The 18,794-nt window shown below is 38.2% G+C and overlaps 2 protein-coding genes across 2 annotated transcripts; one reads left to right on the top strand and one right to left on the bottom strand.

The window, feature by feature from the left end:
• Window positions 1–1,286: 1,286 nt before the first annotated feature.
• LOC107187132 lies at window positions 1,287–14,980 on the bottom strand. Its single transcript, XM_015575141.1, has 14 exons — window positions 14,812–14,980; window positions 14,203–14,318; window positions 13,958–14,091; window positions 13,763–13,874; window positions 13,480–13,683; window positions 13,298–13,401; window positions 12,099–12,231; window positions 11,312–11,930; window positions 10,886–11,237; window positions 10,658–10,799; window positions 9,496–9,745; window positions 9,269–9,316; window positions 2,843–3,478; window positions 1,287–2,798 (listed from the first exon to the last, which is right to left on the bottom strand). The coding sequence occupies exons 1-14, from the start codon at window positions 14,924–14,926 to the stop codon at window positions 1,390–1,392; spliced, it is 4,374 nt and encodes a 1,457-aa protein (XP_015430627.1). The 5' UTR covers window positions 14,927–14,980; the 3' UTR covers window positions 1,287–1,389.
• A 1,025-nt stretch (window positions 14,981–16,005) lies between these two features.
• On the top strand, window positions 16,006–18,761 carry LOC107187225. Its single transcript, XM_015575260.1, has 2 exons — window positions 16,006–16,104; window positions 16,329–18,761. Exons 1-2 carry the CDS (start codon window positions 16,072–16,074, stop codon window positions 18,567–18,569), a joined length of 2,274 nt encoding a protein of 757 aa, XP_015430746.1. The 5' UTR covers window positions 16,006–16,071; the 3' UTR covers window positions 18,570–18,761.
• Window positions 18,762–18,794: the final 33 nt, after the last annotated feature.

The following is an 18,794-nucleotide window of genomic DNA, read 5'->3' as shown; positions in this document are numbered from 1 at the left end:
ACTAGGGCGGTAGAAATTTAAAAAATTTTTTAAGTACAACAAAGTACAAACGAGTGTGAAATTCCTTGGCTATTACTTTCCTTAGTTTCTATGTTTGTTTTTTTCTCATCCGTCTTCGGTCCTCCTGCGCACTTCGGTGTGTCTGTGCATTCAGTTTTCATATTACATCGTTCTACGGACTTTGGACATTTCAATCTGTCCGATGAGCTGAGAATAGATTCTAGTTTACATGGAAATACACTACTGGCCAAAAGTATTGGACCAGAGTTCACGATTGATGGAACCAGGAACTCACTGTTCTGTTAGGATATAATAAAAGTTATGAAATCAGTACATATACAAGTTCCAGCAGATTACTTCTATTGAATCATTGTAGAATAGTATTTTTCTCCTTCTTTAATTGTCAGACCTGATCCCACACTTTTGGTCGGTAGTGTACATTGAAAAGGATTGCAGCCAGATTTATAGGATACGTCGACCAGTCAGAGTTAAACTAAGTGAAATATGTACATACATAGCTGCATCTCTCGAGGAGTACCTGGTTCTCCAACTGCTATCTATACTCTATCGTATACACACACTTTCCTAAGTATAAGTGGTTCATAGACATTGGTTCCAGACAATTCTCCATTATACAAAAAGCATCACCTATTCTCTACAATACAAGATACTGTTTCTCAATCAATATTTCTGGTGAACATATCATTCATTTGCTGCAATAACGACATAATTGAAAAGTCACGATTTTAAGGAAAACTGTGTTTGAATATGTCTTATACAAACATCGCATTAAAGTGACTGTCCTGACGTGGTAAGTTTTGGAAGCTTGCTACCAGAATTCAACCGATAAAAAGTACAGACAGCAACCATTTTTTCTACACTGTGTAATAACTTAAAGAACTGGAAATTTTGTGTTCTGTCATTGTTACAGCAAAATGAACGATTGATGACACGGCTCCATTCGATATATCGTACAAGTTATTAAAACTATCCGCATATGCAACACGGAACCGACTTGTACCTTCTACAGGGACGAAAATTACGTTTCGTACAATTGACAAAGTTTACACGCCATAGGCAATTATGCGTGTATTTACCGAATAAATATCATTAAATTGCCATTACCGCTTCAGCAGCGCGTGTATCGCTTTTACACTTTTTCTTTTGGTTTTACTTAGGTGCAAAAAACGACGAGCTAAGAATACAATCACTGGAGAGACATATACATCGAAAATTTCATTAACGACAATCAGGAAAATAATCTCATCATGTCCTGTGTATGCGTGTGTTGTGTGTGTGTGATGTCTCTGTCTATCACTTACTCGATGCACCCATCCATTCGATGGATATTTCCCGCGCAAGCTGCCCAGTCGATAACGTACCCGTGTCTCAAGTGAACGGATTGCTTCGTCTCTTCAACGAACCGTAACGTTTCTCCGGTTCCCTGACTACCTCAAACGGCGCGATTTTCTGCGGTGTCTTGATCTGTCTCTCCTCGTTTTCGTCGCTCGGAAAATCCTCAAAGCTCATGTTACTGAACCCAGCTGTGACAACCACCGAACATTTTTTCGTTTTCGCGGTTTTCTTATTACACGTGGACTTCCCTTTGTACGACAACAAGCTCGATGGTACAACGTTGACAAGCTCACCGTGATTCTCATCGATCAGATGATACTTCGATCCCTCCGATTTAAATTTATCCTTCTTCTGTCTGGACGCCGTTTCCGTGGCCACAAGCGGTTCCGGTGACAACGCCGTGACAGTGTCTGATAACGTGTCGTCCGGTTTCGATACGCTGTTCTGAACGACGATTGCTGTACGTTGACCCGTTTGAATCGCGTACATCGAATCCTGATTGGCGAACGTTGTCGGCCGAACGACACACGACGCGGAGGTCATGTTCGATCGTACAGCTGTCAGTGTGGGCTCCAGGCAACTGGTCATTGGCGGCTGAGAATACGATCTCTCTAAAGCGATTGGCCTGTGTTGTCGTTGAACGTTAGTCGATCCGAGTGGCGCGAACTCGTCGAACGGTATAGATCCGAATAGATCCTGCGAACGTGCGCAGGAATTCAGTGTTCTCGTGGTGGACACGGTTTGTGTTAAAGGACGGACATTCGACAGCGATCGTGACTGATTCGAACCGAACGACTTGTCGTCCTCCCGACTGTCGTATAACGTGCAGCCTCGAGCATCGAATCCCGTGGTTGATAGATTATCGGTCACGCGATGCGATAGCGTTCGACATACGAAAGGATTCGCAAAACCGCACGGACTGAACGGCGAGGAGCCAAACAGATCCTTTTCTTCGTTCTCCTTTTCACGTTGAATGGTCGTTTCCTCTTGCTGAACCTCGGTACGCGGGAGAATCGCTTGAAACGTGATCGATCGTTGCATTTCACCGGACAAAAAATTGATGTCGTCGTAAATTTCTTTGCTCCTGCGCGGCGATAAATCGTACTCGAAGAACGGTCTCGCGTCCTCCGTCGTATCGCTCGAGTCATCCCGATCGATATCCACGGGCCACATCGATTCTTCGTCGATCTCGATGCTCCGTGAGTTCGCGGAATTTCGAAACGGCGCCAACGAAAATACATCCTGCTTCGATCTTTTCAATTGATTTCGCGAGGATTCTGTGATTTCCTTCTCGTCCAACGAACTACGACCGTCGTCGAACGTGGGTCTCGGATCGTACCTTTGATCGACGAATGGATCGCCGTATGATCGTTTCGATCTCGTGATAACATGGTCGTCCAATAACAGAGGCTTTTCTACGTATCGATTATCGACTCTTGGGTCTGCGTTTACACATATTCTTCCGATTTGCTTCGATCCTTCTCACCTAGTGCAGCCATGGATTCACGATGAGTTCGACAATTTTCTGTGATATTTTCATTAAATTTCATGTGTTTTCTCTTGTCGTAGACTTTGTCACAGTCGTTTCCGTTGTTCTTCTCCATTTCCTTCTCCTTATTCGTTTCTTCTTCCACGCCCTCATCTTCCACCCCTACTTCATCTTCGTCCTCGTCGTCGACGTCGTCGTCATCGATGTCATCGTCGATCTCATTTTCAATTCTGTCTGTCATACTTTTATAAACGTCAGTGGGATTCACGTTACCATCGTTATCCTCGCATTCGTTGCTATCGGGGATTCTCAACGCGCTAACAGAACCGACCGTTGGATTATTAGTGTCCTGCGCCATTTTCATTTTTCTTCGTAACGTGTTCTTAGCACGTTTTCGTTTCTGCTTGACACGTGTCTCCGTGACATCCTTATCGCTGTCGCTGGACAGATCGCCGACGTTGAACGTTAACTTCTCGTATTTGGACCGATCCTCCATTGGGACCTGAACGAACTGCGGCGAAACGGGGTTGTTCTCGTACAACAGAGTCGTTTTCTCGTCGTCGACCTCGACCGACTCGATCCCCGTGTTCCATTGATTCAACGGTATTCTCGATCTTTCGTTCGTAGACACGCCTGAAAAAAAAATATAACACGAAATTTGTTGAATTTGCGAAATTGACATTATCGCATATATAGGGTGTCCCATCTAACGGCAGCATCTTAAATATCTCACATACTTTTGATTTTCGGAAAAATTATTTTAACAAATTTTCAAAGTGATGTCCATCACACTTCGACACATTTTTTCACTAATCCCTCTATCGTAGTTTCTTTATCATTTAAATCTACTCCCATACATTTGTGGATGTTTCATACTCAAGGTCAAATGAAGGTCACGCTACTGTAGGTCATTGGATTGATCTCGACCTAAATTATTACACAATTTAAAAACAAGTAAGATATTGAAGGTACTAACGTTAGGTAGGACACCTTGTATACACGGTTTATAGATCATTTTCAACGACCCAAATTACCACGTCGATGGTGACCACCACCATTAAGCCCCACCGTGTTTTTGTCTTTATTTCGAACGAAATCAGATATTGTATATCTGCCAGTTTCTGTGCTCGAGCATTTTTAAATGGAAACAAACGTCCGATACAATTGAATTTCGTTCTACTTACCCAGGATACGTAACTACATCTCGCGATGTTTAATTTACTAGCGAATAAATTACAGTGAATTTTCATTTCTACTTTCGAGTTCACCTTCTACAAGCTTATTAACATTGTAACGTGGCATGTGCAAAAATACAAGTTCGATAATTTTTATAAAGTCGTCGAAAAACAAAAGAAAACGAGTTTTATTTTTAATTCATCTCTGGAAACGCGACCAATTTTACGACTGTATAAACGTTTTCTTTTCTTTCTTTTTCTTTTGGCTTATTATGTTCAGACTGCGGATGTTTATGAATTTATAGTAACTCTAAAAAATCCAATAAAATAAAAGTTTCACTAAACTTCAATACTATGACCTAAAATCATGAATTCCTATAAACTTTCGCAGTCCAATAATCTATGTTACGTTTTCTATTAGGATTATTTTATTCGCAAAACGCCAGTCTCGCTGTTGCATATTACGTGTTTGCAAAGAAAGCGCACATCTATTCGAAAGCAATATAAATATATATCAAAATAAATTAGGACAAACAGGAAACATGTCTGATTAGGTCTGCTGCAGATATCGTGTCTTTAAATATTGTTAGAATCATGTGTATGTACGTTTAACATTACTGCCTTGAAACGTGTTTACCAATCGCATCGACACCCGGCGTCAAAATATTGAAAGATAATCCCCTCTTTTTTTCGTGTCCCCCGTGTCAAAGTTGGTCCACCTATCACCACCACCACCACCACCACCACCACCACCATCCATCATAGCAACTACCACCACCACTACCCACTACCGTCATCGTTTCGTCGCCATAAGAGGTCTGGAACAGTCCTAATCAGATTCAGGGTGAGGACAAAATGCGAGAAAACGCAGGAACGATCTTCGTTTCGATGTATATATAATTTTTTGGGTTCGATCTAGGTAGAGCTTGGTCGATTAATTACAAAGTAACGATCGTATCGATCATCGAACCAAAGGAATCGGCTGCGTTTTTTGTCATTTTGAAGAAAAACAATACTCCATCTGCTATATACTAATGTACACGTTTATTGCTGTAACATTATTATTTCAATACAGCGAGAAAAAGAAGTGATCGCGTTCGCCGGCCTCCTATAGTGCATTCTATGTTTCCTTTTCTCGTTTCGTTTGAAAATGCCCGCCAAATTTATTTCATTTATGCTACACACTCGAAAGGAAATTTTGTTTGACAATTCAAAAATGTCGATGTATCGCCTTGTATAGGGCGAGACGCGCACAATAGGAGGCAAACGACAAAAACGGAACAATATCCATTCGGAGGCCCCCTTTCTTTTTTTTTTTTCTTTTCTTGTACAGAAGACGATCAGAACCGTCGAACCGAACAAAATTCTGCTTCCGTCTCCCAAACTCATTAGGTTGTTCCAGACAGTAAGTAAACCAAACGTAGGATTAATTATTTTACTACCACAAAGGGAGAGAAGGGGGGGGGCGAACAAAATTCGCGGTTAAAGAATGTTCACACGAACACTCTGTAACGCTCAGGGGCGGGGGGAGAAATCGAAAAATCAGAACAAGTTTGCTGGTATAAAATGTAAATTATAACTAGACTGCGGATTTTTATGCAAATTAACATTTTCTAAAGTCGCTTATGAAGACAGGCGGAAATGTAGGAATTTTTTTTTCTCTTAAGTATCTTATTGGGTGAAAGTTTTGTCTTTTATTGTATTTCACAGAGCTCTATGGGTTATAAATGCATACAATCCGCAGTCTAATTGTAGCTAACGAACTGCACTGGTAAATACGAACCGAGTTGAGCAAATACACAATTAAAATAAAAAATTTCGAATAAGAAATAAAAGATAAAAAAATGTACTTCGTCATTTCTACTTGATTGAACGTGGAAATTCCAATGTCATTAACCGTTTGAAGGTCTGGATTAAGCTCTTAGAAATATGTATTATTCGAATAAAATTCTGCCCAACTCTGAATACGAATAATCACAGGGAAACATACACACAGTCGTCCGATAAGAAACGTACGTTTTCTTTTTTTTTTCTTTCTGTTCCGTTAGTTAACAACAAGTAGTGGGAAACGATTATGACAGAGAGAAAAAGAATAGAACGAGTAATTTCGGGTCAACGACCGAAAGTCTGGCCACAGAACTCCAATTCTTGTTAAATATTAAAAGCACTCCACCGGGTAAATTTGTCGAAATGTTGCGAAATTACCACCACGCCATGTACAGTGACGCACACATTCGTTCAGAGACTTTTGAAATAACAAATAGGTGTCAAAAGTTTTCTGCAATTTCTATTTATATAAATATATTCTTCGTGTCATTACTTTGATCGTTCTTTTGTAATAAAATTTTCTGAATGTTCAAATAAAATTTGCATTTTGGTAAATAATTCGGTCAAACAGAAGTGAACAAATTTGTGAGTCACTGTAGGGGAACAAAAAAAACAGAGGAACAGAACATATACGTAAAAAGAGAAGGAAGAGAAAAAAAATGAAAAGAAAGAAGGGAGAACACTTAAAAGAGAGAATGCGTGTAAAACCACGACCAAAAAGAGCCAGCCCGTTAGAGGATATTGTCGACCGTTCGTTTTATAGTAATTATACTCGTTAAATAGATATACGGCGTGATCGTACACGCGCAGAGACAGCAATCTTACTCGGTACAACTGTTCTTCTTTTTTAGCCTACGTGAATAAGCATTAAAACGCTTGTAAGTTTCATACGGCATTTACGAAAACGTGATTTTACATGTGATGAATCAAATTGCTAGCTGAATAAAAATTAGATTTACTCCGTGAACAATTCGCTTATTTATACGCATCATTACTTTTTCTTTTTTCTTTTTACGAATAATCAATTAAGCGTTTCGAGCAGACAATGGCGCTACTGAATCCTGCAGGAAAGCAAGTTCGATTTTTCATTTTTTTTTTTTTTTTTTTTAGAATTTCTTACCTTTTTTTTGTTTACCGAACGCTGTTATTTCATAGCGAAAATACACATACAATACGGATGTAACGATACGATGACCGAAAAAGCTTTTTCGAATAACGATGAATGCTATAATTACTTTCTGTAATCGAATACGATCGAAACTAAACTAAATTAAATTCTATTGTAGAATTCTTTGCCGTTGTTTGTGTTTCTTTTTCTCGATCTATTTCGACCTTTTTCACGAGCGACTATTGCTCGATTTACAAATGTACACACACACAGGCGTGATAGTGACACTCGATATAATTCGTTCCATAGTTATATCGTAACAATAACGGAATTTCAATCTTTTTTCTCTTTACAATTACAGTGTGTTCAATATTTCGTCCACGTGTGTGTATATATATATATATGTATTTATGCGTTTTTTTCCGTTACTCTTTTTTCCTGCTCTCGTTGTCCAACAGTATATTTTGTACTAACGTAAGCTATATGTATATATATAATATACATTTAAGTTTATCGGAATACAACTTTGTATCTTCGATTTTTCTGATATCGAATCGAAACTAATAATGAAAGACACACCTCGCGCGTATTATAACGCTAACCTTTATTATATACGTACGTATATATCGGTGAATTGTATCTAGACTATCGATAACATAATTACAAGCCATGTACACAAGGCGTATATACAAGCCTTATCACTCTGCGATGTCTACGTCTTTCGAATTAAAAGAAGAAAAAAAAAAGAAGAATAACCTTGAATCTTCCTGTACGTGTAGAGTAGAAAAAAATCGGTTCTCCGGTAATATTCGTGTGCCTTCTGACAAAGAAAAACAATATTTTTCGTTTCTTATTTTTTACATTGTCGTAAGGTTAACCCCGACAAACAAGAGTAATCTTTTTTTTTTGCACCCCTACTGGTTTGTTTTTTTTTTTCTCGAAACCACGGACGACAGAACATCAGATATAGAGATCCCTTTGCTGCCCTTCTGTTATTTTCCTTTATCCGTTCTCTTCCGTAACACTTGTCTCTTCTACATCACAGACAATTTGATTACTTCTCGTATGAATGTGTGTAGCATAGCATTCTTAGTTATGTATATATAAGAAATAAACCATACACACACTCGCAATAACGTGATATCGACACATCTATACTTCACCTATACCTGAATAAATCAATGCTTTCTGCTGTAACGTATCCTCGAGTGAATGCAAAAGAAAAGGAAAAAAAACACGCAGATTTGTGCGAAGTCGAATTAGAAAACCCGAAACGTCGAGTTGGTTATCCAGACGGCTCTCTACCCTATTACGAACCCAGGTACGACACATGGTACAAAACGAAGAAGAAAAGAAAAAAGACAGAAAGAAGAGAAGAACAGAAATATACGTATGGCGATTGCGGACATTGTAACACTACTTTATGCCGGTTAAATTTTATTCCCCGCCGTATGGTTTACATATTATTGTTATTAAGGTTAAAGCGTTTTCGTGCTCGATGTTTTGACGTTTTTAACGGTAAACCTCGATCGATGGCCGTGTACACGCTGCCCAACTGATATTCTTTCTTACACGCTCAACCCGAATCAACAAGAAGAGATCCTAACCAAGCTACGATTTTTGTTTGTTCTCGACAGAACGCAATGACACGTATTCGATTATTAACCCGTTAACGAATTCTTTGACGACTTTGCACACCGCAATTACTTCATTATTAATCATTTTCCAGAAGGAAAATCAATTCCATGTTCATCGTAAGTATAGACTCAAACTAAAAGTTAAATATCGAAATCAGCAAAACGAGTATTTTACATTAACTTAAAGAAAACCGATAATACTCAAGGTTCCTAAATTCAGTTTAAAGTCGTCATTATGATGTAAGAGGTGAACAGGTGATCGTAGCCCGACTAAAACCACCTTTATCTCGACTGTTCTTATCCAGAGCAGAAGAAAAAATCACGAGCCAAGCGTGTATGACATTTAAAAAAAAAATTATATATTTATATCCTATATAACGGAATCATTAGTTTGACGACAGGGCTTGTTATCTCGAACGAAAGGTCTCCTCGTTAAGTAAAGTTAGGCTGAATGCACAGCGCGACGTGATGCTAGGATGGGAGGGGGGAGGGAAGCATAGAGCTTTGAGTATTTTACCGAAGGACTACGATCTGAACGGAAATGAGATATGGTAGAGAACATCGACCACGCGGTTTGTTTACATGGCTACCCCGCGGTATTGTGTACAGCTTCGTAAAAGTAGTAGAAGACGAAAATAGAATTAAGAGACAGTATACGAAGAAGTCTATGCATTACCTCCAGCGAGCGCCGCCGTTTTTGATCCAATCTTATTCTTCTTCCCTCCTAAAATCAAGTCCACGTATTAGCAATATTTTTGCAGGCAAAATGGAAAATAACTTTGTGATTTTATTTATACAGACACACAGTCGGGGGATTCAATGAAACTACAGAGCTCTTCGAATGTAAAACAAACGAATAAACTTTTTCAATCAAGTTCGACGAGCTCGGTTTCAGTAACTTACTTGGCAAATTGAAAGGTGCGGATTCGAATGGGTCTTCTGGTAATTCTGTGCACGTCATTACGAGACTCTCGCGGCTCTTTACGCCGCTAATACTTGTGTTACTGCCTCGTCGGATCTTATCGAATTCCGCGCCGAATATATGATCTTCCGTTAACTGATCGAACGGTTGTACGTCCTCGAATGGGTTCCAGGCTGCGACATCCGCGCTTAACGATCTTCCTTCCTTGGTTATTATGCTCGAAAGTTCACCCTAATTCAAGGTACTCGATTGTATTACATCTTATCTCCTATGTGATTTCGAAATCATTGAATTCGCGTGCTTTTTCAAATATTTCAGCACGATTTCCGAATCTCTTTTCCCCCAGAATTCTTAAGACATATTACGATGTCTGCTGTGCACGATTTAATATTATAACCCGACGGAGCGTCACTTAACAAAGGTGTACTGTGCAGATAATTGAGAACCAAAGAGTATACGAGAATTCACAAATTCCAAAATATAATGATAATAACGAAAGTGTGGATGAACGTAGAAAAATATAAACGAACAACCAACATAAAGAGCTTAAGAGAAAATCAGAATACGTGAACAAAGGTAACGATAAACTCAAGAGAGGATTGGCCACGTGTACAGGATTACTGATCTCAATCCCACTTTTTCTGTTGAATAATCAGAGAAAATGAGAGAGTACACATGTCCGAATATTTCATTGTCTGTGCATTGTTCACAGAAAATATTTATCGTTCAACTTCCGATGAGTTAAGAAAACGCCTGAGTAACTATAAGTAAATAAACAACGCTCAACATTCAGGGATAAGGAAGCACTGAATCCAATTTTTTTTTATAGTCACCTTCACTTGTCTTGCTCCTTTTTCTTTCTAAATGCTATTTTTCTCACTTTGTAGACCAGAAAGCAGTAATAGAAATACCGTATGTCATTAAGGTAAACGAGTTATTGTTCAAACGATCGCTCTGTACGCCAAAACTTGAACTTTAAATAAATCAGCAACTAATACACGCATCGAGAAAAACACTCGGACACGTGTTCGCGCATTTTCCGTTCCAGATTGAGCAGAAACGGTTCAACTGACATCCACGATCCTTAAAACGGTGACCTATCCTCTAAACCAAAACATAACTCCGTGCGCATTATGTACTTACAATACGTACATGCGAGGCGCTAGTCCCCAAACAAGGCCTTATATCGGTTATAACCTCAGGAGAGGTGGCGTCCTCCGTGCGTGACTTCACCGAGGCGTCGGTGAACGGTGCCAGAAACTGTGTCGTCTCACTTGCAAACGCTCTGGAACACACACAGCGAAATAGAAACGGGACAGAATTCAATAAAAATGTCTCGTATAACCCGTGAAACAACGTTCTATCGCATACTTGTTGAAAGCACTTGTATCGCTAACGTTTCTCCTGTGACGCACGGAAGACAGTGTCGTTGGACTATCGGGCGGAGAAGTGCTCGAACTGATATTCTGACTCAAGCTCTCGGTCTTGTTCACTGGTTTCGGTAACGTGGGCGGTGCCATGGAGGTCACCCTGTTAGGCCCTATTGGAATGCTCATTTTCGTTGCTAACGTGGTGACCTGCGCGAATTTGGAAGTAGGGCAGCTGCTGCTGGAAATATTAGACGCTTTTGGGAGTGATTTGGTGGGTTTCGGAGCCACAGGAGGCGGTATTTTCGTAGGCGGTGGCATGGTTCGAGTATCGTCTTTGAACGGATCAGGATACCCTGAAAGTGTAATTATAAATTGATCAGCAGCTGAACACATCGACTGGTTCTGTACAAAAGTATATCCTTTTTACCAGATGGCGGGAATAGCGCCTCCAAATTCTCCTGGCCCACGTTTGCGGTCACAGTTTTGGAATCGAAATAATACGCAGCTTTCTCGGGGACAGTCACGGGAGACTGTCTGATCATAGGACTTTGCGTATGATTGTACTGCGACTGTTGGCCCTGTGACTGGCCGAAAGATACATTTTGAGCGGACGGGCAAGCCTGCGAAGCTTGCGGAAATGACGGTTGCTGCGGTGTCACCAATTGATGGTGAGCAGCCGTTTGCGCGTTCACTGGAATCGACTGAACAACGTTCTGTTGCCCGGTTTGACCTATGTATGTCTGGCCGGCGTTCAAAGTGGCAATCGGCTGACCGATCTGTACGTACGGAGTCGTAGCTCCGACAGAATTTTGCGATTGCCCTTGGTTACCTTGGCCAGAGATCTGACTCACTATTTGGCCGCTTAAACTTATGGGACCTGTGCTCACGGCTTGCCCCTTTGGCCGTTGTCGCGGGGTAACCGATGTACCTTCGACGGTAGCAGTTACAGGTGACGGTTTTGGTGTTTTCACCAACGACGATCTTTTCACGTTTTCAGATTCCATTGGTGGGCAGGGTAATGATTCCAAAACTGGGCTTGGAACTTTCTGCGAAGATAACGGAAATATCAGTTCAGTGTCGATTAATGTGACGGTAATACAATCTATATTAAATGAACGTTTTACGTGTCGGCAACGAGCGCAAAGAACCAGATTAGAAATATGTCCTTATAAGTATGTACTCTAGTATCGAATGATTGAACATCCCATACGTACGTGTAAATTCTGTACAGGGCATTCCTTGCCCTGAATTTGGAAAGCAATCACAGAAACTTGGTAAATGTCAGGGCGGCTATCAGGATCCGGCTCAAGCATATAACGAATCAGACAATGAAGGCTTCTACTATATCTATATAAAGTTCAGTGTTGTTCGAACAGTTTTATCATGTAAGGTGTTAAGAAGAAATTGTATTACAAGAAAAAAAAGAAAAAAAAAGAGAAACATACGCGTATGTATATATACACGCGCGCGTGTCGTGTGTGTGCGCGTAATACGACACACAGAGAGTAACCCATAAATGGTACTACAACCGAGAAGCATTATTTCTCGTAATAACGTAAATACATGGGACACACCAGTTTTCCAAGTAATCACTAGCTAGTGCGTTTTTATGCACTATTTCTACTCGTAAAAGACACAGAGTAACAGTACTAAATGAAAACAATCTACACGGAAAAGAATTTTCGTATGAAAAAAATGTTCTATTACATTTTTCTTTTTTTTTTTACGTATACTTGCACAAAGATTCACCTACTTCGCTGTTGTACTACCAGTTACAGAACCGCTTGGGGGTATTCCCTCGAAAATTTCGGAAACTTTCGTTCGAGCTAGTCGAAAACTTTAGAAAGCCGTACACCGTTCCTGATCACTGATCGCATATCGATTCTTTTCTATTATCGGTTCGAATCTCGCCATATGTCTACCAACCGACACAAAGTGATACGCTAGACATTTCGGGAGTGAACAATAGACGGATCCAATTATTTTTTTATTCTTCATTACATCTTCATGAAACTTTCACGATTTACTAGATTTACCTAAAGTGAAATTTTCGAGAGATTACTAAACAATTGGAGAAATAACGCTAAATGTTTTACGATCTAGTATCTCAGAAACTAAATAAACTAAAGCTCTGATTATTGAATACTATTTATTTATTTGTAAGAGCCTTAACTTTTGATATTTCATTTATGTAAAACGTAGTGGATATATCATGTGGATAATTTAAAATTTGTTTATCATATGTATTTTTAAATATTTTCGGTTCTAGCATGTTCTTTACCAGCATAGCAATTGTATTTTACTTAGTTTCGTGGATATCGGTGCACACTACATTTAGCGTTACACTCTGTCTATATTTCATTATTTAAAGATGTATAGATATAGTATATATAGATACATGCGAAGTACAAACCTAGAGTTATCGGGTACTGTGAAATTTCCTGACTGAATAGCGAGCATGCTTTCTCCAAACGGCAATGTGAAGAAACACAGTTTATATAATAAACATCCTAACGCCTAGAATCATGAACATATTTTTCGATCCATTCCACGAGCAAATTTTACGCGTCGAAGATTTACATTACTTTATCATACCCATATATCAGCTTTTGTTGTAATAGATTTTCCACAATACATATCAACCATTTCAGGTGCTCTATAACTAAGGGTCGTATACTTCTTAATTTCTTCCTCAACCACTGCAGCACCCTGTACACTGGGATTAAGAACTTTGGCTGTTGCAGAACCAAAGTCGCACAAAACATAATGACCAGCATCGGAATATAATATATTTTCCACCTAGTGAGCGTAATTCCGGATAAGCTACTAAAAGACATTGCCTCCATAAAATGTACAAAAATTACCATAAAGGACAAACCTTCAAATCCCTATGTATTATAGGGGTTTGACAATGATGCAGTCTAGATACAGCTTCGCAAACGTCACAGAATATTTGTAAGACTTCCGATTCGCTAAAACCAGTCTGTAATCTACAAACATTAAAGCAAAATTTTCAGAACTTTTCTTAGACCTCGTATATATTACACTAGATTTGTTTTGAATTATTATTAACCTATTATTCATTATCTGAAGAACTTGAGACTTGCAATAAGGCATTAAAAGCAACAATTCATGTACACCTCCACCTATATGAGTTATACTAGTATCCACATATCCTATGATGTTTTTATGACCATTCAAGTTACTCTGGAAATAAAACAGTATTTGTAAATATACTTTATACACACAACTAAATATAAGTAACATCGATGTTACAAGCTTAACCAGATGAATCATGTAAATATATATGGAACTCACAGCAATTTGTATCTCTCTCTTACAAACATTGAGGTCATGTTCATTGTTAACATACATGCGCTTGAGTGCATAACGCCCACTTGAAGATTTAACCAGGAACACAATAGCAAATCCTCCTAGATTAGTAGAAGAACATATGTAATTGTACTCATAATTACTTTGCATCTAGCTTTCGTATATCCTCATGGTATTGGTTTCGTTATACAATATGATTTTGTCTTAAATATTAACAAAACACATGAAAAATAAAACTCTCTGTTCCACCTATGTATTATTACACATTAACATACATAATACTAATATATGGTATTGATACATAATATTATATACTGGAGTACGCGCGCGCGTATGAATATGTATGTGTATATAAGCATTGAAAAAAAAAGCACTTACATACTACGTTTAACTTAATTAACCTGTCAACCGATGAGTATTAGAATGGGTACACCTGATTCATTTTACTTAACGTTGTCTCGTCAATATTCCATAAACAATTACTTCAGCATAGAGCACGTGTTAAAAAGAAAAACGATAACCGAACGTGAAAACAGAGTGTAAAATTGATGACGAGTATTCAAGGTTGAAAAAAAAAGGGCAACACGTACATACCTTCCGCCAAAACATCCTCGACAGTCACTGTATAACGTCCCACCACGAAAACTTTTCCTAAATAACTATTTGGTTCCTTCGACGTGTTTTCGATTTTTGAAAAAAGTTTCTTCATATTGGCATACGTCGTCGGTTCTCTCAATACCGAACCGACTTGACATAAGGCCTTTCTGTTACTTAATTTCGGAGGTACGATGCAACAAACACAAATACGTCTAACGATTATATTAATTGTGTCCTTTCCTCTCAACGTTGACAAAATTAAGGCAATTCTCGTGAGAAATTAACGCCAACGTACTTATCTAAAGAAAATACTTCGAATCATGATAACATTTAACGTACTTTACTCAGCCGACATATTCAGGCCGTAGAAACTGCGCATGCACCATTCCGCAGAAGTTACGTCGGAAACATATGTGTACAATTTCCGTTCAAATGTCAAAACTTACTCGTTGATTTTGTTTTTTTTGTTTTTAAGTGTTTCTTACTCTTATGCTGGCCGTCGCCATACGTGTTTGTTGTGCATCTTCTCTGGTAATTGGATACTCATTTTATCCTAATCTGTATCATATTTTAATTCTAAATACTTAACAAGTCGATTAACATCACGATGTTTGTGTGAACGCGATACGAATAAGTACTTATATAATTCTTCTTCAACACTTTATACTGCGTGTGTTTTCATTACCATCGTAATCTCTCCCCGGTTAAAACTTTTCCTCGATCCTAGAAGTCATTTGTAACGTTTCATTTATTTATTTAATGCGTACACGCGTTATTCTTTACGATTTTGCACGATAATCACACAATTTATTTTTCTTTTTTTCCTGTCATCATCGTGTCTCCTCTGTAATTCAGTTCTATTGTTTCACTTTAAAATTGAATAAATTAGACTACCATTTGTCGGCGGCGGACTAGACTACTTGTATGCAAAGGTACATACAGAAATACATCACATGTAGCTTTTTTTCTGTCGATTAATCGATATTGTAACGTGTGCAGCCGTTCGAATGAAGGGGAATAAAAGAGCTTCGGTCAATCATGGACTGATCATGGATGATCTGACGGATGATGATTCAGACGAAGTTTTATTACTGGAGAATGTGTCTTTCAACGAAAAAAACGAAACCAATTTTACATGTACTTCTGCAATTGGAAAATCTATGCTGGTTAATAGCTTGGAAACGTTTGCCGAAGATTCTACGTTACAGAGGAAATCGGAGTATGAAACGGAAAACCGGATCTTGACATGTGATACTGATGATTGCAGCAGTTTGTTGCGTTTTAACGAAGGTATCATTATTTTACTGTTAGATTTGAAAAAACATATAACCTGTACTCTTCAGAAATGTGAAAAAAAATTGACGGTAATCGAAGCAAGCCTACAGAGATTTGCAACTGGAGATACAAAAGTTTTAATCTGTAATGCTGGTATACCATACTTTAAGGACAGGAGTTTTTTTTTCGCTCCTAACAACGAGGATGAAACGTTAAAAGATAATCGTAAAGAATTACAGGTTAGAAATCTGCCTAAAGTAACTCCATGGACGAAAAAAGAGAGGAACACACTTTCTAAAGCAATACAAGAAGATGCAACATATTTGACATTGGTTGAACATATCAGGGATCAGGATTCAATGCCTAAGTCAAACCGTAGGATCAATAAAAAAAGTAAAAAGAGGAGTTTGCAACCCAGAGACTTTATAGAATTGGTTGATTCATTAAGAGGAAGAGACTTTGATTGGTTTAAAATATCATCCGAACATTTTGAGAATGTACACTCGCCACTCGATTGTAAAGTCATGTGGAATGTTTTTCTCCACCCTCGAATCAATAAGAATTCTTGGACAAAATTGGAAGACATTAAACTGGAGGAAATTGCAAAGGGACACCAGTTTCAGGACTGGGATGGAGTTGCTAAAGAATTAAATACAAATCGTACAGCATATCAGTGTTTTATTAGATATAACACAACAAGGAAATTTCCCAAAGCCACAAACTGTGTTTGGGAAAAGGAAGAGGATGATAGGCTTTTAAAATTAGTGAAAATATTTAAAATTGGTAACTTCATTCCATGGGGTGAAATAGGAAGTTGGATGAAAAATAGAACCAAGCAGCAAGTATATTTTAGATGGACATATAGTTTGACACCATGCTTAACAAAAGGTAGATTTAGCAAATCCGAGGATAATATTTTAAGAGACGCTGTTTCTAAATACGGTACAAATTTTCGGAAAATATCCGCTGCTTTGATGCCCCATAGATCAACCGTTCAACTTCACGAACGTTATCAAACGTTAACTATGAACCAAACTGAAAACTGGAATGTATGGACGTTAAAAGAAGATTCAACGCTGTTAAAACTCTTTGAATCTTTTGGTACAAATTGGGCCAGAATAGCTAAAGAATTTTCATGTAAGACAAGAATTCAATTAAGACATAGACATGCTGCTATACAAAGATATGTTAAGAGGGGTATTTCGATTTTTGAGTTACATAACCCCCACTTGAATAGTAGGCGCATAGAGAAGAATCAAGGAAAGAAAAATGAAGAATCCAATCAAAGTAAGCTTAATTATAATAAGAGTGCGTCAGATAGGGATTATAATGTTGACCAGGAATTGATCGAATATTTCCGTAAAGAACAAACAACAGCAAGATCTGTTCGTGAACAGAAGTGTTATACTACGAACGATCTTAACAACAAAACGAAACAATTATACAATATTTTACAGTTACTAAATGCCAATCTTTCTATACCCGATGACATTAACAATTTTAAGTTACACGACAAACACAGACAGCTTCTGTATTCATTAAAAGAATATATAGCTGCAAAGAACGCCGGGAATATGCAGCACAAAGCAGTAGTAGATAAATGTAGTTCCCTTATGTTTGGAATAAGTAACACTACAAAAGAAGGTTCTCGTCCTACACTGCTGGCTTCTTCTGGGTCGCGTGTAAAATTAAAACGCTCGTATAAAACACAGGGCATTGATTACCACCTAAACACAAATAATACCTTTCTAGTCGAGAGGCCAAAAGATTTTCAGAATTTAGATTTTGTAACTTTTCATATCGGTGGCAACGAACAAGAATTGCAATTCGAAAAGTTCAGTCGTTCGTTAGTACTGCACAGTCCAAAAGGCAAGCTATTTGCACAGAATAACGAGGACTCTTTTGCAGTTTCGTTTGGAACGTCTTTAGATCATAATAATGGCGGCATAAATAATTTGAACTACTTCAAAAAAATTCGTTCAAAGAATATCGTCGATTATTCGCCTGTAGAAAGCAGCAGTATTCATGATCGTGTGAACTGTGCAATGCTACCGATCGTAAATTACGGAAAATCACATAAATCATCGACAAAAAATATTACTTCGTCCGACATGCGTAACATTAAAAAAACATCCGACAAACATATAAATTCATCCGCAATTGAAACAACATACGCGACTCTACTGAGTTTAAAAAATTTAATGTATTTCAAGCAACTAAACGAAATATACAATAATCCACGTCAAACTCCCGCGATGTCAAAGAGATTTCAAGAATCGGTCAGATTATTAGAAATGCGATTAGAACTATTGTTCACATATCCGATTGGTCTGTCGAAAACCGTGTTACCTCAGTTTTACGCGATGGATACATTTTCATACGATGACGTTACACCGAAAAGAAAAACCCCTAAAATGCTGAAAAAGCAGAAGACAAAATTGCGATCGCACAATACAAGTGATGAGGACGTAAATCAATAGGTGGTAAATCAAGTGGTCGAATCACCTCGGTTTATCAGGGATTTTGTAAAATCAATTTCAACCGTAAACATAATATGTTCATGGGTACTTTAGTGAAACCAAAAATCGAGCAAACTTAATATTTTATTCGAGATATAGAAAACTATTTCGGGAAATAACTTACTTGAGAAAACTTCTATCTTTCATATTTAAATATCATATTAAATATCATTTATATTTATAACT

This window comes from Dufourea novaeangliae, unplaced genomic scaffold (genome assembly GCF_001272555.1).
Source record: "Dufourea novaeangliae isolate 0120121106 unplaced genomic scaffold, ASM127255v1 scaffold99, whole genome shotgun sequence".
Lineage (NCBI taxonomy): Eukaryota > Metazoa > Arthropoda > Insecta > Hymenoptera > Halictidae > Dufourea > Dufourea novaeangliae.
Note: the sequence above shows the minus strand (reverse complement) of the source record. Positions and strands in the feature narration are given on the sequence as shown.